We start from the raw sequence: 25,550 nt of genomic DNA, 5'->3' as shown, positions 1-25,550 counted from the left end.
CCAGAGCTCCTGCTGGCGGGGAGTGAAGCTCTTCAACTCGCCTGTCACTGGCTCCCTGGAGGAATTTAGCCTGGCTGCAATAACGTTATCGCGAACGGAATGAATACCATCTACTAGCAAACAAAACATGTTCAATTATATTTAACTTGTTAAAACTAAGATGCCAGGATCAAAAAATAATTTCTCCAATTGATATATTTGACAAAAACAGGTTAATATGCAAGCCGGTTTTCATTGCTAAATCAAAGCGGGGAGAGCCGGGAACGCGCGTCTACATTTCAGAGAAATGTGAACTTTTTCGTGGACGCGCGTCGGCCAGAGAAGCTCAACTGCGCAAGTCAAAAGTAACCGGAAATAGCCAAGTGACTACAAATCTAGCCAAGATGGCGCGGTTCAATAGGCCTTCACTTTAGATTTCGATTCCTGGGGGCTTGGTGAGAACTAGCCTTTACCCTAGAGTAACGGAGGCGTGTCTCCCTACCGGAACAAAGCGGAACAATCCGACATGACGTTGCTTTGGCCGATGTAGCTAGTATCCACCTACTGGCGGTAGTCTGGTACAGTAGCGATAACAGTTGACGGAGAATATTCGAGAGGTGAGGACGTTCTTGGTTTCACTTCCTTTGAACTAGCTAGCTACCATCCAGCTATAGCTATTTTGACTGTGACATTGCACATCTGTGTTTGTGTTGTTCATGTGTTCAGAGACATAACGTCATATAGGCTAGTAACTTTAACCATTTCCAAATGGGTGCTGCGTCTTCTTGGCGTGTCCACAACACGTCTCAGCAGCAAAGTTAGCTAGCACTAGCTAGCGTTAGCGTAGCTAGGTCAGCGAGATCGCTTGCTAACCTAGCTGTTTTGTATTGTTCCTTAGGTACCCCAACTCTGAGGGCATCCTCAGTACTCTCACCATAGGGACAAGATCGTCTGTCATCTCCAAAGCTCGGCTATCTCAGTTAACCTCGTTGTGCCTCCCCGCATCATTGAAACAAAACCCAGCCAGCTACTAAACATCACCAGTCATCGACAAATCTTCACTGCGCCTCTTGGACGACCAGCGTTGTGTTTATGTCTTTGTTTTACGAAAACGGTGAGCAAAAGTAATAATTTATTGGGGTTGGCCTGTGTTTCAGATTGTGTTTAATTCATGCACTTTTACAAAGACATCTGCGTTGTCTGGAAAAAGTGGATCAAAATGGCGTCTTCCAGTCACACTCGTGCACCATTCGATAAATCATGACGCACTCTGCAGCAAGCCAGCTATCGCTAGTTGGTAAGCTAGGCAGGTTAGGAACTTAAACGTGTATATTTGTTTTGATGAGTTAAATTGTTGCGATTCATATTAAGGTAATTTGAGAGGTTATTTGTCAGCTAGCCAGACCAGCTAACGTTCATCTTCTATTTGATTTCATTATTCATTGAGAGATGGCTAACGCTACCTAGCTCAGCTAACGTTAGCTACATTAGCTACGTCACTCAGCTGTCTGGCTAGCTACCAATGCTCATGCTTTTGCTAACGTTAGTTAAAAGTTAAGTCAACTGGACATTATATGGTGTGTGTATTCTTTTATCATATGGAGTTCAGTGTGTGGCGTTTTGTTCTATTTGGGCGTATATACTGACATTAACTAACGTTAGCTCAACTAAGTTAACGTATGAGACTAATGAATATTGTAATCAGGTCAGGTATACTACTGGATGGAGTTGAACGTGCCCACCTAAAGGGGCACTGGAATGGGTACAAGGCAACACTGCACAACGACATCGTAATCCTGGGAGGCTAGGCTTTGAGTGAAAATGTGAATAATAATTAAATACAGGATATTCTAATGCCAATGCCCCTGTCCTTCTCTTTTAGAGCTGTTGCGCAGCTGTTGGAACCTGTGTCGGGGAAACCTAGCCTACAAGCAAGGAGCTTGTGGCCACAGTGGCAAAATCTTTTTCATGTCAGAGACCGAGCACGCTTGCAGTCGTTTATGTCATCCCCTCTTTTCCAGACAGAAGATCCCGAAAAATCCCCATTCAAGATCTTTTTATCTTACTGATAGTACTAGTAGCCAGCCAAAATGTCTGTCAACGTCAACCGCAGCGTGTCAGACCAGTTCTATCGCTACAAGATGCCCCGTCTGATTGCCAAGGTAATTTTGTTAGCGCATTAATTAATCTGTATGCTGCCATTTTTATATATTTTGTGTGTGTATGTGTATGTATATATATATTTTCAATTTCCCAAGTTCATTCTCTCTGGATCTTTGGTGGTCATTCTTCAGCTGAAGGGAAGAGTTATGCCATTCTTATGGTTCTTCTCTGTAGGTTGAGGGCAAAGGGAATGGAATCAAGACGGTCATTGTGAACATGACTGATGTTGCAAAGGCACTGAATAGGCCTCCGACATGTAAGTAGACTTGCCCTCTACTCAATGAATGTTTTGGATTCTTAATTATATCTAGTACTTAGTTGACTCTAGGCCCTCACTTTTTAAACATGTTATTTGAAATTTCACTGGTGGGGGATTTTACAGATCAGCTGTTAAATTGTCTTTTTAAATCTCTACAGATCCAACCAAGTTTTTTGGTTGTGAACTTGGTGCTCAGACCCAGTTTGACGCTAAGAATGACCGCTTCATCGTCAACGGATCCCATGAGGCAAACAAGTTGCAGGACATGCTTGATGGCTTCATCAGGAAATTTGTGCTGTGTCCCGAGTGTGATAACCCTGAGACTGATCTGGTAAATATTCAGGAGATATAACATCAGAATAACTGCAAGTCAGTAGTGACCATGTGAAAACTTTTTTTTTACCTGTCTCTGCAGCATGTCAACCCTAAGAAACAAACCATCGGTAATTCATGTAAGGCCTGTGGATACCGTGGCATGCTTGACACACGACACAAGCTCTGCACGTTCATCCTCAAAAATCCACCAGGTAAGACTGAGCTGGAATAGGGGGTCAAGATTTTTTTTTTTGCCCAAAAAGGGTTGATTCCATATGGTTGGATTTTCTTGTGACTTGTGGCTTTTTTAAACAGAGGTGGAAAGTGGATCTGTCAAGAAGGAGAAGGAGAAGAAGAACCGTAAGAAGGACAAGGAGAACGGTTCTGGCAGCGGAGAGGCTGGGAACCACAACGACATAGACGCCCCTGATGCTGTGGTGCGTCTGTCTTTTCTTGTGTGTAGTAACCTGTTGGCAGTAGTCATGCTAAGTCTACTAAAGCATGCACTTGAAAATGTATGTTTTGCCAACCTATTATCACAGAATCATAGGATTCAAGGATGTTTATATGTCAAATAGATACAGGTACCATTATACAGTGAAACGCTCAATTCAGACCTTACAAAAATCAGCAATAAATTAAGATAATGCTGACAAGTACAGCAGTGGAAATACAATTTTAATAAGCAATAGTAATAATCATAAGTAGCATCCTTATACCTGATGCCGAACATGGCAATAGTGTAATGATCAAGCACCCGTTTTAAATATTTGGTGCTAGGACGGTGATGACGATGACGAGGACTGGGCAGAGGAGACCACGGAGGAGGCGCAGAGACGGAGAATGGAGGAGATCAGCGACCATGCCAAGAACCTCACCCTCAGTGAGGACCTGGAGAAACCCCTGGAGGAAAGGGTCAACTTGTTCTATAACTTTGTAAAAGTAAGCAGTGCTTGAAGTAGCCATACCTGTAAGAGTTGATAACGGAAGTTGAATTTTGCATTGAATAGTCATTTTGCTCTGTTGTAAAATCATCTCTATATTGATGATACAGTAATGTATCTCATAAGGCCCCTTTGGGCTAGGAAGATGACTATGAAAGTCTTTATCTTCCTCACCATGGCTACTTTTCCCCTGCCCAGCAAAAAAAGGAGGACGGAGCTGTTGATGCAGCAGATAAAGAGATCCTGGCTGAGGCCGAACGTCTTGATGTGAAGGCCATGGGGCCGCTGATTCTCAGTGAGCTGCTGTTTGACGAAAACATTAGAGACCAGATCAAGAAATACAAACGTCACTTCCTGCGAGTAAGTGTTCCCAGTAGTACTACTACTTTTGCATCTGACCCCTTTCACCGAATTGGCCTCAGATAATAAACTTTCAACAAGTACATGTTTAAGAATCTTGTCAACCCCCTCCTCTGTTATGGTTTTGTTCCACAGTTCTGCCACAACAACAAGAAGGCTCAGAAGTATCTCCTGGGGGGCTTTGAGTGCCTGGTGAAGCTCCACAAGGCCCAGCTGCTGCCGCGCGTTCCCATTGTGCTCAAAGACCTGTATGATGCTGACCTGGTGGAGGAGGACGTCATCCTGGCCTGGGCAGAGAAGGTATAATACGTCTGCACTTCACTAGCATATGCACCGCTCAACATAATATCCTTCTTGAATAACATTTATTTGGTCGCCCCTGATAATTTGTCTTCCCTGCTCCCTGTATTCTGTTTTAGGTGTCTAAGAAGTATGTTTCTAAGGAACTTGCCAAAGAGATCCATGCCAAGGCAGACCCTTTTATCAAGTGGCTAAAGGAGGCTGAGGAAGAGAGTGAGGGTAGTGAGGAAGAGGAGGAAGAGGAGGATGAGAATGTGGAGGTACTGGTCAAACTGGCCCAGCACAGTTGCCTTGCAATTATGTCTTCTGTAGTTGACACTTTCACTCCAAGTTGGGATCATGGGGTAGATAATAGCTGCCATGATTGATACTGAACATTTGCAGTTGAATTGCTTTTCAACAAACCCTCATCTGTCCTCTCCCATCTCTTCTGCGCTCTCTAGGTGGTGTACTCCTCTTCAGCCCGAGAACTGAAGGTGGAGACTGTTAAACCAGACAAGCCTGACAAGGAGGAGGAAGATATTGACATTGATGCCATATGAAAGTGCCATCTCAAATATGCCATCTTTGAGACATTTCCTTGTGTTGTGGCTCTGACTCACAGCAGTACATCCAGTATAGTTGGTTTGCCATCTTGTACCATTTCCTACACTTATTGCTTTGTGGCATGATTTAAGTGGTGCTTAAAGTGGTGCTTAACTTGCTGCACATTAACTCTGTAATTTAGCAATTATGAATGAAGGTGGTTTGGGGTATTTTAATCTTTGTTGTTGGGCACTATGCACATGATTTTGAGTTTGTCTTTGTTGTATTTTTCCAGTCAATAAAGGATGTTTTGCTATCCACATTGTTTAATCAGACCTGCAAAAGTCACCTTTTGGCTACAGTCACCTTTTTGTGTTAACTATGGTAGTTTCATTGAATCTAGAGGGTTTTAGTTTTGTATGTCGTCACCTCTTTCACTACTTCAGAGTTTGCAGGTCTGTTAATATTCAAGTACTGGACTTTAATGCTGCGTGACTGACTGTACAAGTTAGCATCTGCCCAGCCACAGCAACACACTGCGTCCAATGAGCTCAGGCGTCCGTCTGTTTCCTCACTTCCTCCGCCGCCCAGCAGCGCAGCGAGCACTTGGCTCCTCCATCGGGCTACAGAGGAGCCATTTTGGTCCCACCTAAAACACCAGCTTCATTTGGGCCGGAGATGGAGTTAACTGAATCCACAGCAAGTGGTTCGGAAACTCTTGATATCTTGAATTAAAGGAAAATTATCAGCTGGTGAAGGAGTTGGAACGCAATGGCACATCACTGAGCGCCCGGCGACAGAAGGAGCTTTTTCCTCGGGCGATGACAGCTGAACGTTTCGCCGATGCCGAGTAGATTGGAGTCGGTCACTCTGATTAGTTAAATTGCATACAGGCCGTGCATGGTATGTAACTTGGCGATGAAAATTACTGCCTACGTTAGACATTACAAATATCTACAGGAAGGGCATTCGCCTGAATTCTCAGGTGTTGAGTTTAGGGTAACTACATGTCATTCAATTCCATCAGCGTTGAGACAAATTTGTGTTGAGTGGATCAATGGTTTGGGACCAGAACCAAGAGTACAATTGCCTTTTCAGTGTTATACCAAATGAGGTGCAGAATCGGAAAATAAGTCATCGAAGAAAATGTCAACAAAAACCCCTCTACCGACTGTAAACGAGAAGGAGACTGAAAGCGTGAGTAGCCTACTTGTTTGATATGTGTTTTTGTGTCAGGATAGGGCTAGCTTTGATTAGCCTATATGATCAAGATCAAGAAGTAAACAATGTTCGTAAACAATGTTACGTCAACACGCCCTGGTTTACTTGTCTGGTAGCCTAATCTCCTGTTACTTGACATGCAGTCAGATTTCTCTTCCTGACTGTGAGAGTAGCTAAAGGCTTATGAAAGCTACATTGGATGAGGCAAAGGGGCTCTGATTGTATTGTAACAAGCCAACTGGTTTTTATGTTTTTTTTTATATCGGTCGTTTTACGTGCCTTCCAATGGTATGGGCTTGCATAGAACCCACCCCCTCTGGTCCGGATACTCGTCTGACAGTAGGCTACATTCTCATTGAGAGCATCGGGGCGAGAGGATCTATGAGCTACCCCCACAAACACGAGAGAGTTATCTGGTTAAATGCCATTCAAATCACAAAAACGAAAATGACAGGGAATCAGTCAACGAGGAAACATCGTGCTAGCATTGTAAGTAGCTATACTACTAACTATAAATAAGATTATGGAGCTATGGAGAATAGCTTACTAAACGAACTAACAAAATTCATGGTAGCCTGCTATTGAAGATTGACCCAGAAATAACAAACGTTCAGACTTCAGAGCTGGAGTTATTTACAAGTTACAAAATGTCTTGGTCGATGGATGTGGATCACTTTACAGCGGAGCTCTTCGAACTGCATATGTAACAAAATGTTATTCAGTGTAGCCTACCGACTCTCCTGGGTCATTTCATTATACATTTTTCATTTTTATCCACCACTGAAACTATCACCTGTACAGGGTGTCAAAGACTGATGCTCAGGTTGAGGGTGGGGATAGCAGGGTGGGGGTGAGAGCAGACTTTGTTAATGATTCCAAGTTGGAGGGTTGATACTGAGCTCATTGAAGTAAGTATCTATCTGATTTTAGGGGTGGGGTTAGGGAGGGGTGCTATCTTTGGGGTTTTAACCACTGGCAGAGAATCAGTATCCCATCTATGATGGAATGCATCAACATGCGTCATTTCTACATCACTGTCTTTTTAAGTGTGACTATGCTAAACCATGTCTGTCTGTGTGTCCACACATGGCACACGTCTCAGAACAATGCTAAACCATGTCCGTCTGGGTGTCCACACACAGCACATGTCTCTAAACCATGTCCGTCTGGGTGTCCACACGCAGCACACGTCTCAGAGCAATGGACGCCAGGAGGTCGCCGTCCGCTCCGTTCGCTCCGGTGTCCGCTCCCGGAACTCCGGTGCGGACGAGCAGCCGCATGTGGGGAACTACCGGCTGCTGAAGACGATCGGAAAGGGCAACTTTGCCAAGGTTAAGCTGGCCAGACACATCCTCACGGGCAGAGAGGTGAGAGGAGAGAGGACTGAAGGTTTCTGTAGGTTGTGTTCCTGTTAAACACCTCCTGAAGAAGCTTCATCATCAGAGAATGGTTCTTCCTTCTAATATTCCTCTTTTCATCCAGTTTTTTCCCTCTGTCTACAGGTAGCAATAAAGATTATTGATAAGACACAACTGAACCCCAACAGCCTTCAAAAGGTAACTATACTCTTGCATGGCAAGGTTAAATATCCCTCAGTGGTCACTTATTTATCAGCCCATGAAAGGATGTATGGATTATTCAATGTGGGCCTGTTTAACCCTTGACCTCCATGGCGTTGGCTCTGTGCCTAGTCCCCAGTGGTTGGGGGTTCAGTGGAGCCAGCAAGGCTATTGATCTGACTAATGATGTGCCGCGGGCCTTTAGTAAACTGATAATGGCACCAGGGCATCGAGGGTGACGGCTCACGGCTATGGGTGCTGATATGTGCCGAGACTGGGCGTTTCTCGTAGCTGCAGTTTCCATCCGTTTTTCCAACACACCATCATCGATTCTCCGCTTTGTCTCTGGGACCCTTCGGTGTTGGCTGTACTAGACCCGACAGAAAAACACTCATGACGGCCTGCTGGTGAAATTCTCACTGTTACAATTACATTGTAACAACCCCAAAGGCCATCATTTATTTCCTCGTAGTTGGGTGATTACGTAACTGAAGGTGAGCAGGATTCACGGGCCTCTCATTTTATGCTGTGGAGTTATAGAAGATATTACCCAATCTGGGCTTCCTTTGGGAAGCCATTGTTTTGATCCCTTACTAGCAGAAGCTACCTTCCCCTTTCTAATCAGTTTGACTTGACCTGTTCTTTCTGTCACTGGAAGGTTCGGGTGATTGCAGGAAAGCGGTCTCTAAAGTCCAAATATTTATATTCAGCCTGTGTGGTATTTAACAGTTTGGAAGCGTGGAGAGTGAAGACCCAGGTCACATCTGTATCAAGCTCCCTCCTTCACCCAACCACACATTTACTGCTAGTGCTGGTTGTCCTCCAGGTGAGAGGGTAAAGGTTAGAGAAGGCGGCAAGAGACCTTGATTAAATGTATAAACAGTCTGCCAGATATGCTCTGGCGTCTGGCCTCTAGAGTCTCTATTACTTATGCTCTGCTACTCGCCTGATGAAGTGACTTAAGTAGATTAAACAAACTAATGATTTAGCTTTGGGCCAAGAGATTTTAGTTCGGAATAAGGTACAATCAGCCTAACTATTGGAATGTGACCTGTGACAATTACTCTGGGTCATGTTCACTGAAAGAGGAATTCCCTGCTTTGGAAAACCATGTACAGTATCAAACCACTGTTATGACTTGGCGGTTGTCAACACCACAGTATCAGGCAGGTTCCTGTTTACTGTCCTCTCATAGTGCTCCAAATGTCTTTGTTACTCCCCACGTCCACACATCTTGTGTATCTGTTTTGTAGACTGAAGTCTATTGTGGCCAGACAGACGGGAGTGTGTCTGGGGAGGATGAATGGACCGGTTCTGTCCCTTATCTCTCCAGTACTGAAAGAAGACGGATAGCTACTAGCTAGCCAACAGGGTTTCCTTTGGAGAACTGCAAAACAGCGTTTTCAAGCAACAAAAGATGGGGCTGTCCCTTCCGTGTGGAAAAATGGCCACGGATTTATTTCTCTATATTTGTGCAGTGCCTGGAGGATATTTCCAGCATAATGACGGGCAGAGATGTATAGTAGGAAGAGAGTAATGACAGTGAGGCAGACCTCAAGCCCAGCCCAGGGCTGCTCCTCTTCTCAGGAGTCCCGCTCTATTCCAGTACTATGGCAGGCAGAGGTGTTCTTTTCTCTGCTCATTGCATGAGCTTAGGGATCAGGATAGATTCAGTATCTCTAAACCACCACCCTGGTGTGCCCCGCCCCCGCCTTGTCATCGCCTAGGACTGCGGTCTGATATCCTCAGCTGGCTTCAGACAGAGGGGGGGGGGGGGGGGGGTGCCCCGCTGTGTCATGCCACCTGGCTGTTTTGTGCGTCTTTGATTCCCAGGAAGTGTGAGTGTGCAGCTGTAACCTGCGTTGTTTGCAGTGTCTCTTTGGTACACCTTACTTCACAGCGGGATCTAGCCAGCATGGAAGCCCATTTGGCGCCATTCCTGTTCTATGAAAGATTGATGCCTTTTATATTTTCATGGAACGGGGGGTGGGAGCACAGTGGAGTGAAGGATCAATAATGAATAGCACTTTGTTCTTTTATTCCAGCTAGATGTAAGCCTAAAAAGCATTTTTGGCTCTTGCAACAGTACTTATCAGGTCACTCTAAATGCTAACGGTGACAGAATGTTTGTCTCTTAAAGTCCCAGTTAACCAAAATCAGAGATTTGCTTGAAAACACATTCTATGTGTTAGTGATGCATTGCTGATAACATGTAAAAATGGGATGAACCATGTGTAGTACTGAATTGTGAAGTTAGACCAGTTTTGTGTTTTTAACCAGTTTTGATTTCCGGATTTTCTGGGCGGGCTTAAAACGGGTACCGGATGACGTAGAGCGGCGTTCTTAGCATATCCCCGCCCTAACACTATATAAAGCTAGAACGGATTTGAATCTCCGGTTTTCCTGCTCAATCTTGAGTCTAGAATTAGCTAGTTTTAACCAACAGTCTAGAATTAGCTAGTTTTAACCAACAGTCTAGAATTAGCTAGTTTTTCTTAGTTAGCAATGCCTATGCATAAATCTAAACGAAAATGCATCCTTCCTGGATGCCAGCAGGAATGGGATGATAAGGTCTGCTTCTTTCACTCCCGAGTATGGGAGTGAGAAGCAAATGGTTAGCATTTTTGAAGAGCCATGGTGTTACAGAGTCTGTCACCGCTAGCGCCCGCCTCTGCAGCAAACATTTCACTCCCGAAAGCTTCTGCATTTATAATATGAGGCTTTTGGGTTTCACGGACTCACGACTGGTCCTGGTGAATTCGGCGGAGCCAACCATCTCCCTCCCCGGCCTCCATTCTCCTCCTGTCGCATCAACCTTTGGTGCCGACACCGCTGCCTTGTGTGCTTATAGCTTATTAACGTTATAACGTTAGCTAGGTAACGTAAGCAATAGGAAAATACACTGCTATTAATATACAAAATATGTCTTGACATGTATGTGGTAATGTCAGCTATGATGAATTATGTAATCTTAGGAGGAATTATAGCTAACATTAGCTATGTAGCTTGTTTCAGATGGGAGTGTGTATATAACCTTAGTCTAGCTAACAGCTAGCAGCACCGACCAGGCGACCACCCACCAAATAACGTTACGGATGATATATTATGACTATAAGCGTTAACTATACAGAAACTGCCTGCCATATTTGTGGCACCTGATGTGCGTATGGGTTCACCGGTAATGGTTACAGTATATTTCTCCAGCGGGAGACCGGGAGACGGGAGCGAGGGGGGTGGTTAGTTAGACCAGCTGCAGCTGGAGAAAGACGCACCCTCTCCCAGTGAAGCGGTGCTCGGCGGCTACTGGCTGAACATCCCAGTTCTGTTGGATATGTTGCGGGAAAGTTGAAGCCGAGTGCTCGTCGGGACAGACTCATCCACTCTCGTTGGCAATGTTATGTGTGAGAATATTCTCACACATAACATTGCCAACGAGAGTGGATGAGTCTGTCCCGATTATCAACTCCGGTAGTGTACGCTTCTTCGCGCTATCAGCGCTGTTCAAGCCAGTGACTAAAAGGTACATTTAAAACAACTTTTTCCATTGATCCCAAGGGACGACAGGATCGCCTGTTAGGGATAGGAATGGGTCCGGAGGTGGCAGGGAGAAAATAGGGACAGACTCGTACATTCCTCGTTGCCTGTTTTTGTATTTTGCATCTAAGGGCAGTAACACTGGCGCGTTGGTATAGAGTAGCTACAGTTTTACCTGTGTTGTTTGTCAGGAGGTAGGTTAGGAGGAAGCATCTGTGCGTTTGACTCATTAGACAAGTGTAATTTCAACTCCTCTCTGTTTTCACAAAGCTGTGACTTCCTACCACAAAAGAGAGTGCCAGTGTGACTATGCAGACCAGAGAACGGTACTATTTGACAGGTTCTTCCCTCCACACCCCCTCCCCACGCAATTGGGTGTGGCTTCGGTGCCTCCAGCAGACACGCCCCCACGGTCTCAGACCAGAGAATGCTGCTGATTTTTAACCGATTTTGAAGCCTTATTTTATATACTTAGCGACATTTTTAATCACTCAGATTTGGCTGGGTGGTTAATGACATGTTTTCCTGTGGTGTGTGAAGCTCATAACAAAAATTTGAACTGGGTTAACTGGGACTTTAAGCTTCTGAATTTTGCCTGGATGTTCTAAATATATTTTAAACATTTTAAACAGCCAGAAATTTCTGTGGAAGGATTGCTCACGTCTCGGATGAGTACAATACTGCAGAATGACTCTGACACTGTCCTCCTTTCTATTCCAAAGCTTTTCAGGGAAGTAAGAATAATGAAGATTTTGAACCACCCCAATATAGGTACGTGTAAACACACGCACACACACATACATGCATACACAAGGAAAAGATGCAGCTAGTCGAAGAAACAGGATTCTCCTCTTTATTTATTTGAATTTCCTTTGTTACATGTCACGATTACCTCTGCACAAATGTGATTGTAATTACCGACACAATAATATGCATATACAAGTGAGACTCTCCTCCATCCCACCACCTCTATATTTAGCCCTGGAGCACTCGGCCACTCATCACCCAGAAACTGTTCTGTCGGCACATTCAAAAACACACTGTGGGGAAGCAGCTTTCATACTGGATCAAAGTATTGCTCTGATTCTGTGGTCTCCTTTACGCATAGATTTGTACACACACACACACACACACACAAACACACAGTTTGATTCAAAGGCTGATCCAAGAGGAAGTCTTCCCAAGGTTTGCAGCAGCAAATGTTCATTCTAATGCGCTGGATTCATTGCTCTAAGCAATGCAGCATTTTGCATGAACAGAACTCCCCAAACGTCTTTGACGCCCATTTAGCCATATCAAATTCGAGATGGCAAACCACATCACATTGTTCTTTTCAGTTTCTGGAATCGGACTGAATATCGCTGTCTTCTTCCCCCTCAGTCAAACTTTTCGAGGTGATCGAGACTGAGAGGACGCTGTACCTGGTGATGGAGTACGCCAGTGGAGGTGAGTGGGAGAGACACGGCTGGCCTGGGAATAGCTCTGAATACCAGCTTCTAGCACGGCACCGTACTTCTAGAAGATGAAGTCAGGAGCACAGTGCGCCGTGCAGGATGGCATACTCAACCTGTGCCCCGTACACAAACCGAAATGTTGTTAGATCCAGGGAGTCAGCAAGCACCGTTAATAACTCTCGCCCCTGCACATGGACACACACTTTCGCTGCCTCCGCAGGTCAGCTCTGAGTGTGTGGGAGGGTTTCGAGGGTTCGGCCGAGATGGTTTTGTTGCACGTTATGTTTATGTCAACCCTCCCCCCCCCCCCCCCCCCCCCCCCCCCACACACACACACACATACACGCGGCAGCCTCCCAGCTGCTGTTCGCACACGAGAGGCCTCTGTCACGTTTGAGTTTAGAAGTCAGTGTGGGAAACACACTTGAGCATGGGTAGGAGCTGTTCAGTAGCTGGCTCCCGGCTCAGGAAAGGGCTATGCGCCATAATACTCTGTGTGACCAAGGAACAGGCGGGTGCACAAGGTCTACATTGATACAGCAAGCTACTTTTAAAGGGGTTTTTGAGTTTAGTTCACAATACTTGTTTTGAAATCCTTCTTAATCACGGAACAGGATTTGATGCTCATTTTTTTTTTTTTTTGACGTTTTGAATAATGCAACCTCACCGTTTCATCTCCTGTGCTTGGTCTCTCTCTTGCAGGAGAGGTGTTTGACTACCTCGTTGCGCACGGAAGGATGAAGGAAAAAGAGGCCAGGTCTAAATTTAGACAGGTACAGGACTTTCGCCGCAGTGTGCTCGATTCACGCCTTCCCTGGCCATTTGCCTGTGTCCTGACCAGGCTCGCCGCGCAGCCGGGAGGGCTGTCCAAACGCCGCACACTAGGTCATCAAGTCATCTCTCCCCGGCCGCAACACGTTGGTGGCATGCCTCACCATAACCCACATGGAAGGACCACAACACTTGGTGCTCTCAGGGCCACAGTGTCCCAGGCGTCATGTTATCTGATGAACTAGAGTAGGAAGCCCAGTTTTCTCTGAGCTTGGCTAGTGGTGTCATTATTTCTACAGCCATTTCTACTGCCTCTCAGAGCTGTCTCTCTCTCTCTCTCTCTAGCTTTTTCTCTCTCTAGCTCTCTCTCTCTAGCTCTCTCTCTCTAGCCCTATCTCAAGCTCTCTCTTTCTATAGCTCTCTAGCTATCTCTCTAGCTCTCTCTCTCTCTAGCTCTCTCTCTACCTCTAGCTCTCTCTCTCTCTCTCTCTAGCTCTGTCTCTAGCTCTCCTCTCTTTCCTCACCACATCTTCTCACCATACCCGCCACCTTCAGAGTGTCAGACTGCCAGTCGTGCTGGAGATGGTAAATGGCATCACTGTTGTTTTGTCTTGTGTGTAGATTGTATCCGCTGTGCAGTACTGCCACCAGAAGCACATTGTTCACAGAGACCTCAAGGTAAGGAAAGTCCCAGCAAGGGAGGGAGGGCTTGATATAGAGGCAGGGAGGGATTGATAGAGATGGGATGGAGGGAAGGGTTGATAGAGGGAGGGAGGGGTTGAGCGATGGAGGGAGGGAGGGGATGATGGAAAGAGGGAAGGACTGAGCGAGGGAGGGCTGAGGTGGGGTGGTTATGAGTATGTGTTAGGATGTGGTAGGGGGGGGGTGGGCTCACATGTTCTCCACCACACCACCTACTCTGGGTGAAGGGCAGTTCCACTTAGCCTCTTCTTCTCGGCTAACTCAGCTCTGCCTTTTTGATGAATATTGATGCTCCGGTATTTTTATCTCGGTGAGCGTGATGGGGGTGGACCCCGGTGGGAGTGACTGCGCTCGCAGTGCCAGTCTCAGCCAGCGGCGGCCACGTGTCCACACTGTTTCCTCTGCACAGACTCATGAATGACCCATGAGGACAGAGATGTGAGAGAGAGATGCCATCTCCTACCCAGGCTCTCAGCTACCAGGGAAGAGAGGGAAACACTTCAACTTGAAGTACTACACCAACTTGGGCCCAATCCCAATACCCCCCCTTAGCCCTAGCCCTTGGCCCTACCCCTACATTTTGCATGTTCACGCGTAGGGTAGTGTGTCCCATTCCTTTTAGCTTCTAGGGCTAGGGGGCATATTGAAGGCTAGTGGACGTTCAAACCGCCCTCCAATATGAGAGTTTTTAAGATGCTGACTTGAAACCGAGGGGTAGATGAAAACTCAAACAATGCTTTGCGAACCGAGGCAGTGATATGAAACATAGCTGCCGGTGCTATGAAAAAAGCATGGGAAAGAAGCCCAATATCTTTGCAAATGAACATTCAAAAATGTTTTAATCCATGGAATAGCTTAGTTTAAAGTAGATGTAAAGGAACATGTCATTGGATTGTTATGACATGCATTTCAGAAAACCAGGCCAGGTTCAGCCTGGCTTATGTGCGTGGCTGGCTTGTTTCTGTTCAGGACTGGTAGGACGGAAGCTAGTCATGCCAAATAGCTGTGAATTGAAATGACATTAAATAATGTCTGATAAATTAAGATAGGTCTTGTCGTTGTTGTTACGTGCTAACATTTAGGGATTGTATCACCTAGTCCTAAACAGAACTGTCGCCTGGACACATCAGTTCCAAAACGACAGCATTTGTTTAGCTAAAATATTTTATCACCATTCACTATTCACAATGTGAACCTCATTTCATTGTTAGCCTAACTTCACAGCATTTTGATGTTCCAGTAGGCTACAGTGCAATGTTGAATCTAATCTAATCAATAGAACTTTGTGTAAACAACTATTTTTGAGTGACAGTTGATTCCATGTCCCGTTCATGAAGTCCGAAAAATTATCCAGTAGCATAATTTCTGCACTTCTCTGCTCATCTGATAGTAGTGCATTTCTATGGGCAGGACTTTTTAACAGCCGATGTGTAAACATGCTTCCTGGCTGTACAATTGATTAATCTGTCTTGTTCTGTCCTGAAATTTGGTCAGATATTTGTCACTATAATAATGGTAATCATACTGTAACATCCCAGGGACTCCACAGAAAATCAGGCTAATAATAAAATTCCAATTGAAGATGTATTGAGTGGTGTCCCATTTCTTAGGTAAAGATTTCAACCTATCCCTTGTGGCTCCGTTCTGAAGGGCCACTACTCAGTCGAGAGCACTCCAAAACTAGGGGCTAGGGCTAAGGTTGAGTATTGGGATTGGGCCTTAGACTACTGTAGGAGGATACTGTGTTCAGTGAGGGGAGGGGGCTTCTGTTCATTGGCCCCTGAGGATGTCTGGCTGGATGAATCAACATGTAACTAATGCTTATAATAATAATAATAATAATAATAATAACAATAATATTAATGATGATAATAATAATAACAGTGATAATAATAATAATAATAATAATAATAATGCATTTTATTTCTATAGTGCTTTTCAAGATACCCAAAGACACTGAGAGAGAAAAAAAAACATCAATGCTATATATATATATATATATATATATCAACACTTTAAAGACAACACATTTTTTTAGAATAAAATAATTGAGGAAAACGGTAATAGTAAACAGTAATACACAAATACATAATTACATAAATAAATAATCAAGATAAAATAAATGAAGTAACAGGGGGCTGATGTAACAATGTGTAACTAATCCAGATCTGTCGATGTAATTATTGAGCATCCTTTTTATCATGTTTATTTATGAGTAGTATTAATGAGCAGTATCAGTAAATACACCTCTATCTTCCTTCATTCCTCTCTCCCTCCTCCTCCCATCGTTCTGTCTCTAGGCTGAGAACCTGCTGCTGGACGCGGACATGAACATCAAGATAGCGGACTTCGGCTTCAGTAACGAATTCACGCTGGGGAACAAGCTGGACACGTTCTGCGGCTCCCCGCCCTACGCCGCCCCGGAGCTCTTCCAGGGGAAGAAGTACGACGGGCCCGAGGTGGACGTCTGGAGCCTGGGGGTCATCCTCTACACGCTGGTCAGCGGGTCCCTGCCCTTCGACGGACAGAACCTAAAAGTGGGTGTTGGTAGATTCTTTCAAATGGCTTCAGTAGGCCAATGTCGGTGGGTCAATGGAAGGAAGCACTGATTTGGTTAACCGCAGACTGTGTACTAACCAATCATATGTCCGATCCCGGTGTAGGAGCTGAGGGAGAGGGTCCTGAGGGGGAAGTACCGCATCCCCTTCTACATGTCCACCGACTGCGAAAACCTCCTCAAGCGCTTCCTGGTCCTGAACCCGGCCAAGAGGGGGACTCTCGAGGTGAGGGAGGCCGGAGAAAACGTAAATATACAGTATTCCCCAATTACTTGATCAGTCCATCATGCACCCAGTCCAGAGAGCATCCTCCCTCCACTCAGCACCCGCCCTGCACGTACACCACCCTCTCTGTTCTGGCGCCCGTCGCGCGCTCTCCTTTCCCCCCGCCGCTGTGACCACTATTAATTCATCACCCCTCCCCCTTGGTTTTTGTGAATCGTGTTCTCAGACAGAAATGCAGAGTCCAGAGTTACGTGCTCTGCTCACCCAATATCTCCCGATGTGACCTTGACACAATGTCGTCTCGCAATCCCGACGACGGGGCCGCTTAATCACCCGCCCTTCTCTCTTCAGCAAATCATGAAGGATCGCTGGATCAACGGCGGGTCGGAGGAGGACCAGCTCAAGCCTTTCGTAGAACCAGAACTGGACATCGCCGACCAGAAGAGAATAGGTACTAGACGCGCCGAAACAGAGCTCTTTGCACTCTAGCCTCCAAACCACAAAATGTGTAGGCTAACTGCAGTAGCACAAATTTACACAACACAGCGGAGAGCTGAGAGGAGAGATGAAACGCAGCAGAGAGAGAGAGAGAGAGTGAAACGCAGCAGAGAGAGAGAGAGAGAGAGAGAGAGAGAGAGAGAGAGAGAGAGAGAGAGAGAGAGAGAGAGAGAGAGAGAGAGAGAGAGAGAGGCCGAGAGGCCGAGAGAGAGAGGCCGAGAGAGGCCTCTACATCGTGCCCTGGATGAGAGGAGGGAGAGGGAGGGAGGGAGGGTGAGAGAGAGAGTGAACGCTGTGAAAGATGTCCTCTGGAGTGTGGAGGGTATTGCATAACAGCAGCTGGGATCTCTGTCAGAGCACATGTGCTAGAGTCAGCTCTGTCGCTGAGTGCAGTGAGGGCGCGCGCGAGATAGACGGGGCAAAGAGGGAGGGAGGGAAGGAGGGAGGGAGCCATCACATATTCTAGTCAGCTCTCCGGTGGGGGGACGGAACACGTTTCAGGAGGCTTTCCGTCTCTTTTCCCTGATTGCAACTGGCACATCTGTTGGAACCAGCCGAGTCTGACGATGTACCCCGGAAACACTCACGTTGTGGGAGCACGGTTGTTCGACCCACCGGAGAGACGAGAGAAGGTGTACATTCAGCCGAGCGAGCTAACGCACGAGGGGGTATGACGCAGGCGCAGCGCCGTGAGCGTCCCCGTCTGGCATGCTCCTCTCAACGTGAGGCTAGGCGTGGGGGGGGGGGTTCTGTGTACCCGCCCCCCATCTCTCTCTTAAGCACCAGCACCTGTCCTCTGCCGAATGATGGAGCTGGGAGTGGGGAGGCGGAGGGAGGGTGGGCGCAGTGTCACCCGAGCTCAGATGATGACTCACCAGCTCAAAGAGATTGCGGCACTTAATGCGTCATAAGAAGGGCCCCGCCATGATCTTTCATTCGAACGGCTGGTTATGATTTTACCGTCACTTGCCACGATCCGCTGAAAGAAAAAAAAAAAATCATCAGCGCCATTGCTTGTCGTATGGCTCGGCCCAGCGCCCTAGATTCCATTCAGCTCAGGAAATACAGGAAACCAGTGGTCTTAACTGAGAACCCTAGATCTTCAAACTGTGTGAACGTGTGTTTGTGTGGCGCTCGCAGACGTGATGGTGGGGATGGGCTACACCCTGGAAGAGATCCAGGAGTCTTTGGGCAAGATGAAGTACGACGAGATCACCGCTACCTACCTGCTGCTGGGGAGGAAGTCATCCGAGGTACGCCTACAATTACACAGCTGGCAGTTAGCGAATCCCACGCTTAAACCGTCCGGTCTCATTAGATAGGACAGGGTGTGGTCTTGCAGTGTAATTTTCTAACGTGTGGGTGTGTTTGTTTTGTGTGCCCCCCCCCCTCCCCTAGCTGGAGCCCAGTGACTCCACCTCTGGTAGTAACCTGTCCCTGACCAAGCCCCGGCCCAACAGCGAGCTCAACGGCCAGTCGCCATCCCACCTCAAGGGCCAGAGGAACGCCACCTCCAACCAGAAACAGAGGCGCTACAGCGACCAGGGTGCGTTCATTTTAAAAGACTCATCTGCGGTGCAATGGTTCCAACTGACGGTAGCGCAGAGCTTCGAAGGTCAGTCACATCACTTCCTGTCTCCTTGTATTTCTGTCTGCTCCAGTTGGTCAGAACGCACCCCCGGGAGCGGCCCACCCCAAGAGGAACCAGACCGCCACGGCCGAGAACGGCGTCAAAGAGGACGGGGGCGTGCAGCTCCGCAAGCCCCCCACCCCGGGGGGACGTGGCGGCGCCCCCTCCAGCCCGCTGCTGGGCAATGCCAACAACCCCAACAAGGCGGACATCCCCGACCGCAAGAAGGGCGCCGCCACCGATCCGAACGTGAGTGGCGCCGCCGCCATCCCGTTAATCGCAGCGATTACACACGTGTCTCTCTCAACGCCCGAGACCGATCTCCTCCTCTCTCCTCCGCAGAACACCGCGGCGTCCGGGGGGATGACCAGGAGAAACACGTACGTGTGCAGCGACAGGAACAACACTGACCGGCTGGCCGTCATCCCCAACGGCAAAGAGAACAGGTAAAGGGCTACGGGATGTGAAACCTCGTCTGTAAAAGCAGCGTTTATCACGGCCTCTCCCCAGCCCTCTCCCCGAGGCACAGAGGGAGATGAGATCCAACTGTAGCCGTTAGCTGTTGTTACCACGAGGGGCTATTAAAGAAAAACAGCTCCAGTTCCCCAGAGGGAAATGTGCTGCGATTTCCCCACGATTCTCTGTTCTTTCTTGTCAGCCCGTACACTTGTATTCCTTGGCCTCTCCCCTCATCTTATCGTGTTACTTACATTCTCTGGTTTCTGCCTACCTGTGTGTGTGTGCGCGCGTGGGGGGGGGGGGGGTGTTTGGCACCTCAGCACGACTGAGATGTCGGCCAGTGCGACCGGCCCTTCCTCTGCCCTCGCGTTCGCGGCCTCGTCCAGCTCCTTCTGCCGGAGGTATCGGACGATGGGCCTTCTGTCCGCCTGTCAGTCAGGCTGGGCCGCTCTGCCCCTCTCCCACTGCGCCCTGGACGTCTACATGGCCAAGTAAGAAGGCAGGGCTTTCCGAACCTCCGTCTGTTTCGCTCCACCTCTTCCTCCTCTCCTTCTCCTCATAGAGCGATCTCAAGCCCTCTTTAACCCCCACGTCCTCCCCAGCGCACAGCCCACTCAAGAAGACTAGCTTTACCCCAACCGCGGACCCACCATCTCTAGCCAGCGTATCGATGGCATCTCTCCCCATCTCTCCAAGTCCCCTAGCGAGCACATGCGGCTCCGCCGCTGGTATCTCCTCTGTCCCCTGCTACGACCTGTGGACCCTGGCAGTGGCTGCGATATCAGCTGGACCACCCGTCTCCCCCCGGCCTGTCTGGACTGTCCGCAGCTGTGTCCGTCACTCACAACTTCCCGCAGTAGCTTGTTCCCCTCGTTTAGTTTGAACTGGATCGGAACTCAGCTCACTATTACAATGATCCGGATTACTCCAGATAAACATCGATGACTCATTTCAGAGACATACATTCAGACATTTTGGCCCCAAAGGTGTGAATGTAAAAGGTTTTGTGGAAGCAGACCCTACCCTCAGATTCAGTTCAGTTTATTGCCATGGTAGTTTACACACTAGGAATTTGTTTAGGTTGATGGTCCATACACTGATGGAGACAACATTAGACAGGACGCAGGACAGGACAGTGCAAAGACAGGACAGCGCAAATACAAAATAAAATATCAACAAAAGAAAAAGTATGAATGCAATATATACAACATACACAGAATGGAGTGTGGTGAGAATATTTGTCTGTTGAGTCTCACCATCTCTCCCCCAGTGTGGCGGTGTCTCCCGGCCAGCAGAACCCCGTGGCGTCCGCTCACAGCGTCGCCGGCGCCGCCACACCCGACAGGCTCCGCTTCCCACGCGGCACGGCGAGCAGGAGCACGTTCCACGGCGACCAGCTGCGGGAGCGCCGCACGGCCACCTACAACGGCCCGCCGGCCTCGCCCACGCTGTCCCACCACGCCGCGCCCCTGTCCCAGACCCGCAGCCGCGGCACCAGCAACCTCTTCTCCAAACTCACCTCCAAACTCACGCGCAGGTAGGTCCCAGGGAGGGGGGAGGGGGGAGGGGAGCAGTCCTTAAGGTAGGTCAGAGGTTAGCAAGCGGCCCTTAAAGGGGTTAGCTTACATTCCAGAGCGGCCATGGAAAACGCTGCCTTGCAACTAGGGTCTGGCGGTCAATTCCTTCAAGTCCAGCAGGTTTGTATTCATACACAATGCCAAAATAGGCTTTATTTCAATCATTTCCCAATACATTGTGAACTAACTTGGGAGCACATCAACACACATTGCGATTTTTACAAATCAGAGTTAGTTTGCCTTTGGAGCTGGAATTGGAACGTCTTCTAATTTCCTGAATGGAGGGTAAATTTAGAAAGGCAATTGACCTCAACCCTGACTGCAGCTCTAGCATCATAAGAAAGAATCAAGCCTGGATGCCAGCTAGATATACAGTATTGGCCTTAATTTGTCTGGAAACTCTGACCAGCACCGCCTTCTATCATTAATGCATGCAGCCAGGTGGGGTCACATCAATTGAGGGTTTGCTGAATATGAAACGGCACCTCTGGCGGGCAGCCAGGCTACTAACAACAGCTCTGCGTTTGATGACTGACCTGAAATGAGGAATTGAAATCAAAATCTATTTGAATCTCTGCCCTCGATTCCAGATCACCCATTTCTGTTCACTCATTCAGATTGATCCTATTCAGCTCTCCCTCACCATTCTCACTGTCTGTTTGTGTCTCCTGATTCCTGTTGTAGAAACATGTCATTCAGGTTTACCAAAAGGTAGGACCTCCGTACTGCCTTCAGTGTGTGCTACATAATCAACTAAACTCTTTCAACCAATGTAAAGGCTAACTGGGGCTTCACTAACAAACCGCTGTTTTCAAACTCTTCTCATCTTTGCGGCTGTAATTAAACTCTTCTCATCTTTGTGGCTGTAATTAATTTAAGGCTGCCAGATTTAAAGATGGCTGTAGACTGCAAGGGCAGTTGACGTGTCTCTCGATCGATGATATGAAATCCATCAGCAGCCATTAAACAGCTTGCTACTACTAACCAATCACCAGCGCATGCTTGATGTAGGGATGGGACTGCTTGTGCAGTAGCTATTGTTTTTCATTAACTATTTAATTGCTCCACCAGGTCTGTTAGCCATTTGTTTGACATCCATTATGTCAGCATATGTGTTTGTAGATGACCTAGGTAATATCTCTGCTCGTCTTGTTGTGGCTGTATCTCTGCACTGGATTTTACCGGCAGTGACCAATGGACGTAGTTATACTACTGTTGCCCTAGAGAAGGGGTGTGCTTTGATGTACTCTAGACTACGGACTATTGATCTTGGTTGTTGAGAGCTTAGTAAGCGCTGTTGGTAACTGTCCAAATTTCCACAGTTTGTGAGGTGGTGCCGAATACACAGATCTCTTACGTGAATTCAGTTGTTAAAAGCATTTCAGAAATGTTAACTTTTAAAAATGCTACTGTGGTCATCTCCCAGTGGAGGCTATCGATCTGGTGGCACATCACCATCTAGTGGCTCAAAAGGGTAGTGTATTTACAGGAAATGCCAAACGAATGGCATCACCCATTATTACTCTGCCTCCATCTCTTTCCTTTTCCTTCACTGTCCTTGTCACTCATTTGATTCATTTGTCGACCCCTCATGGAATCGTTCAGCTCAGGTATTGAGAAGGGAGTCTGTGGCCTTTCTTACCCCCCCTTAATAAAATATAGTTAGGTTAGTCTGTCCCCACCTTCATTTTTCTCCTCAGTAGAACTACTGTGTGCCGATGTCTCCCTAACCTTTCTGTACCCTTTAACCTCCGACCTTTCACTGCTCTTCCTCCCCTCAGGGTCAGTATTGACCCAACCAAACGGCAGACGGCCAAATCAGGGCCTGCCATCCCTTCTGCCCAGGGAGCAAAGACTCTTAGTAAGTCTTCAGTCCACCGATCTCTCCACTTCTCCCCTGTACTCCTCCTCCTCCTCCTCATCATCCTGGCATTTGGTGCTTGTGATCATGTCTTACATCTAGTTTCTTTCTTTCTCTCTTTTCATGTATTGGTAAAATACCCGCTTTGTTCAGAATACATCTTTTCTTCCAGATTCAGGAGCAGAAGATATAGAGAGTTGTAGGAAGTCGCAGATGGAGATCTAGAGTAAGGGACCACTTCCGACCCCTTATCCCCGCAAGAGCGAGAGACCTCTATCTTTGTCAGAGACGGGCTCTTGCAACCCTCCCCCCAATAGGTTGTCTCGTTCCTCTCTCTCCCATATGTGTAACTCACACTCACAGCCCTCCCACTGTTCCAAATACAGTCTCAGCATTTCGTAACTATGCCACGACATTGTGTGATGTGGGGCTGCCTTTTCCCCCCACCTCTTTCCCACGATCCCCTTGGCCGTAACTATGGCCCAGAACACAAACCAAGACTCCTCAGAACCCCTTCCACCCCACCACCCACCCTCTTGCTGACTGCTTCCAGGGCCAGTCTGCATGTGTGGAACCCTGAGGACTGGGCTCTAAGCAGGACCGTTCTGCAGTGCCTTTACGGTCCCGAGTGACGTAACTGTCTGCTTGTCAAACCCAGTTCACGTCCAGAGTGCAGGAGGGAATATGCCAGCCCTTTTAAAGTGGCACCAGACGTCCTGTCTCTCCAACCCTTAGTCCAGAGTAGGCTGCATGACTCCTCCCACACCGGCACTAGTGTCAACATGTGATGTCTGAATGCAGTGGCAGCGATGTTGTGTGTGCGTGCGTGTGCGCGTGCGTGTCCGTGCGTGCGTGTGCGAGTGACAGGAGGAGAACCGTGTGTTTTGGTGAATCCACCGCCCAAGCCATCTGGTCATTCAGTACATTTCCCATGGTTATGGGCATGAGCATGGTTCCCTTGCTCTCTGTGGTCTGTAGAAACCGAAACGCCTCTCGCCTGCTTGCTCTGGGGTTTCATTCGCGGTTAAAGAAGCAAGAAAGTGTAAACACACACCAAGTAATATTGATCAGTGTGGCCAAGTGGTTGTCTCCCTTTTTCATTAACTGTCATCAATATCCCAGTTTTTTCCAGTCAGGTTTTCATGTCCTTGGTGGTGGCTTTCTTGTTTTTATACTGTAGCTTGGCAGAATTTGTCCTCTTCTTGTGTCTATTTAATGTGTGTGTATATATTTATATATATATATATATATATATATATACAGTATTCAGTATAGTACTGTATCTCTGCTGTCTGGGATCTAAGAATGAGTAAATATCATTCTTTCGGCATTCTTCATCTGTTTTTTCTTTTCTTCCCTCCTGTCACCTTTTCTCTGCTCCCTCACTGGCTCAGAGTCTCAACCGAGTTTGAGAGAAACGGGAGATTTGAGGGCTCAAGGTGAGGTGTCCGCACCTTCTTTCTCAACCACCCAGGCGTTCCTTACCACAAGACTGACAGCAGATACATCCTAGCACTGTTGTTTCAGTCAATTCAATCGACTAGGACTCCAGCCATAGAATTCCCCCAGGGAATTGGAGCAGGGACGTGTGTTGTGACAAAGTGTTGTGGGTTATCATAGGTCATTGGAATTCAGTCGGTTGTGCTTTTTCTAGACTGCATGGCGCTGTACCAGTGTGTTGCGTATACTACACATGCATGCCCATTAACCAGATTTTACTTTATAATTACCACACTTGATTGATATCTTGCATGGTTTTGTACAGTATTTGATCGAAGGGGACACCTATCACAGATCAGTTGATTTGAGCTCTGTCTGCTCTCCTCCCTACAGTCGCCATGTACCTGGGGATCAGAAAGGTGAAGGTAAAGACGGTAAACCCCGCTCCCTCAGATTCACTTGGAGTATGAGGACCACCAGCTCCATGGAGCCCTGCGACATCATGCGGGAGATTCGCAAAGTGCTCGATGCAAACAACTGCGACTATGAACAGCAAGAAAGCTTCCTGCTGCTCTGTGTCCATGGCGATGGACATGCAGAGAACCTCGTCCAATGGGAGATGGAGGTGTGCAAGCTTCCTCGCCTCTCCCTCAATGGCGTGCGATTCAAAAGGATATCAGGATCATCCATCGCATTTAAAAACATTGCTTCCAAAGTTGCCAATGAGTTAAAGCTATGAAGGGCAAAATAATATCTAGAAGTATTTAAGCTGTACAATCAAGTAGCAGTTTCCAAATGTCTTTTTTTTTTTTGAAACTAAATACAGAGTATGTATTGAATATATATATATAATGTATAGAGTAATGCTTTTGGCAATATTCACTGAACTACTTACTAATATCTACAGTATAATCTGGCCACACGTGGCCAACATAACGAGTTGAATATGATTTGTCATGCTGTGAACGTGGACAAGAGCATTTGTAGTGTTTATTTATTTCATCTTTTTTTCTCCTAAAATTTTGAAAAGTTTTGTTTTCAGTGTAAATATTGTATCTTACTTTCAAGACTGCTACACATTGTTTTACTCCATTTCTTTTATATTGTTTAAAAATATAGATGATGGAATTTATGTAAATGCTCACAAGATTCACTCATGTCTCAATTAAAATGTCTGTAAACTTGGATTATTTTAAGGATTATTATCTCAGGATCA

General features: G+C 47.0%; 2 protein-coding genes across 14 annotated transcripts; both read left to right on the top strand.

Moving 5' to 3' along the window:
* The first annotated feature begins 488 nt into the window (after nucleotides 1-488).
* Nucleotides 489-5,174, top strand: LOC311308713 (eukaryotic translation initiation factor 5-like). The gene is made up of 12 exons (XM_084437729.1): nucleotides 489-596; nucleotides 878-1,093; nucleotides 1,862-2,141; nucleotides 2,317-2,398; nucleotides 2,560-2,732; nucleotides 2,817-2,928; nucleotides 3,032-3,153; nucleotides 3,497-3,658; nucleotides 3,859-4,020; nucleotides 4,156-4,320; nucleotides 4,440-4,580; nucleotides 4,764-5,174. Exons 3-12 carry the CDS (start codon nucleotides 2,070-2,072, stop codon nucleotides 4,860-4,862), a joined length of 1,290 nt encoding a protein of 429 aa, XP_084293855.1. The 5' UTR covers nucleotides 489-596; nucleotides 878-1,093; nucleotides 1,862-2,069; the 3' UTR covers nucleotides 4,863-5,174.
* Nucleotides 5,175-5,484: 310 nt separating this feature from the next.
* mark3a (MAP/microtubule affinity-regulating kinase 3a) lies at nucleotides 5,485-25,519 on the top strand. 13 transcript variants are annotated; one of them, XM_084438460.1, is made up of 20 exons: nucleotides 6,436-6,555; nucleotides 7,251-7,433; nucleotides 7,569-7,622; nucleotides 11,882-11,930; nucleotides 12,540-12,605; nucleotides 13,316-13,386; nucleotides 14,006-14,062; nucleotides 16,387-16,623; nucleotides 16,750-16,890; nucleotides 17,221-17,320; nucleotides 18,508-18,620; nucleotides 18,766-18,913; nucleotides 19,029-19,246; nucleotides 19,340-19,443; nucleotides 20,727-20,993; nucleotides 21,718-21,744; nucleotides 22,815-22,894; nucleotides 23,067-23,120; nucleotides 24,289-24,333; nucleotides 24,728-24,813. In XM_084438460.1, exons 1-18 carry the CDS (start codon nucleotides 6,448-6,450, stop codon nucleotides 23,117-23,119), a joined length of 2,076 nt encoding a protein of 691 aa, XP_084294586.1. In that variant the 5' UTR covers nucleotides 6,436-6,447; the 3' UTR covers nucleotide 23,120; nucleotides 24,289-24,333; nucleotides 24,728-24,813. The 13 variants fall into 13 exon arrangements, 12 of the variants coding, with proteins under 12 accessions (XP_084294593.1, XP_084294590.1, XP_084294584.1 ...); XM_084438467.1 differs by lacking the exons at nucleotides 6,436-6,555; nucleotides 22,815-22,894; nucleotides 23,067-23,120 and adding exons at nucleotides 5,485-5,748; nucleotides 5,944-6,042 and having other exon boundaries at nucleotides 16,750-16,869; nucleotides 24,728-25,519; XM_084438464.1 differs by lacking the exons at nucleotides 6,436-6,555; nucleotides 22,815-22,894; nucleotides 23,067-23,120 and adding exons at nucleotides 5,485-5,748; nucleotides 5,944-6,042 and having other exon boundaries at nucleotides 24,728-25,519.
* Nucleotides 25,520-25,550: the final 31 nt, after the last annotated feature.

This window comes from Borostomias antarcticus, assembly GCF_949987555.1.
Source record: "Borostomias antarcticus genome assembly, chromosome: 5".
NCBI lineage: Eukaryota > Metazoa > Chordata > Actinopteri > Stomiiformes > Stomiidae > Borostomias > Borostomias antarcticus.
Note: the sequence above shows the minus strand (reverse complement) of the source record. Positions and strands in the feature narration are given on the sequence as shown.

Excerpts from the sequence above, each read along its gene's own strand:
- LOC311308713 (XM_084437729.1), top strand. The coding sequence starts at position 2,070 with ATGTCTGTCAACGTCAACCGCAGCGTGTCAGACCAGTTCTATCGCTAC. Across the intron at positions 3,154-3,496 it reads TAGACGCCCCTGATGCTGTG|GACGGTGATGACGATGACGA; the intron begins GTGCGTCTGTCT and ends ATTTGGTGCTAG. Across the intron at positions 3,659-3,858 it reads TGTTCTATAACTTTGTAAAA|CAAAAAAAGGAGGACGGAGC; the intron begins GTAAGCAGTGCT and ends TCCCCTGCCCAG.
- mark3a (XM_084438457.1), top strand. The coding sequence starts at position 6,448 with ATGAGCTACCCCCACAAACACGAGAGAGTTATCTGGTTAAATGCCATT. Across the intron at positions 16,891-17,220 it reads TGAGGGAGGCCGGAGAAAAC|CAAATCATGAAGGATCGCTG; the intron begins GTAAATATACAG and ends TTCTCTCTTCAG. Across the intron at positions 17,321-18,507 it reads CGCCGACCAGAAGAGAATAG|ACGTGATGGTGGGGATGGGC; the intron begins GTACTAGACGCG and ends TGGCGCTCGCAG.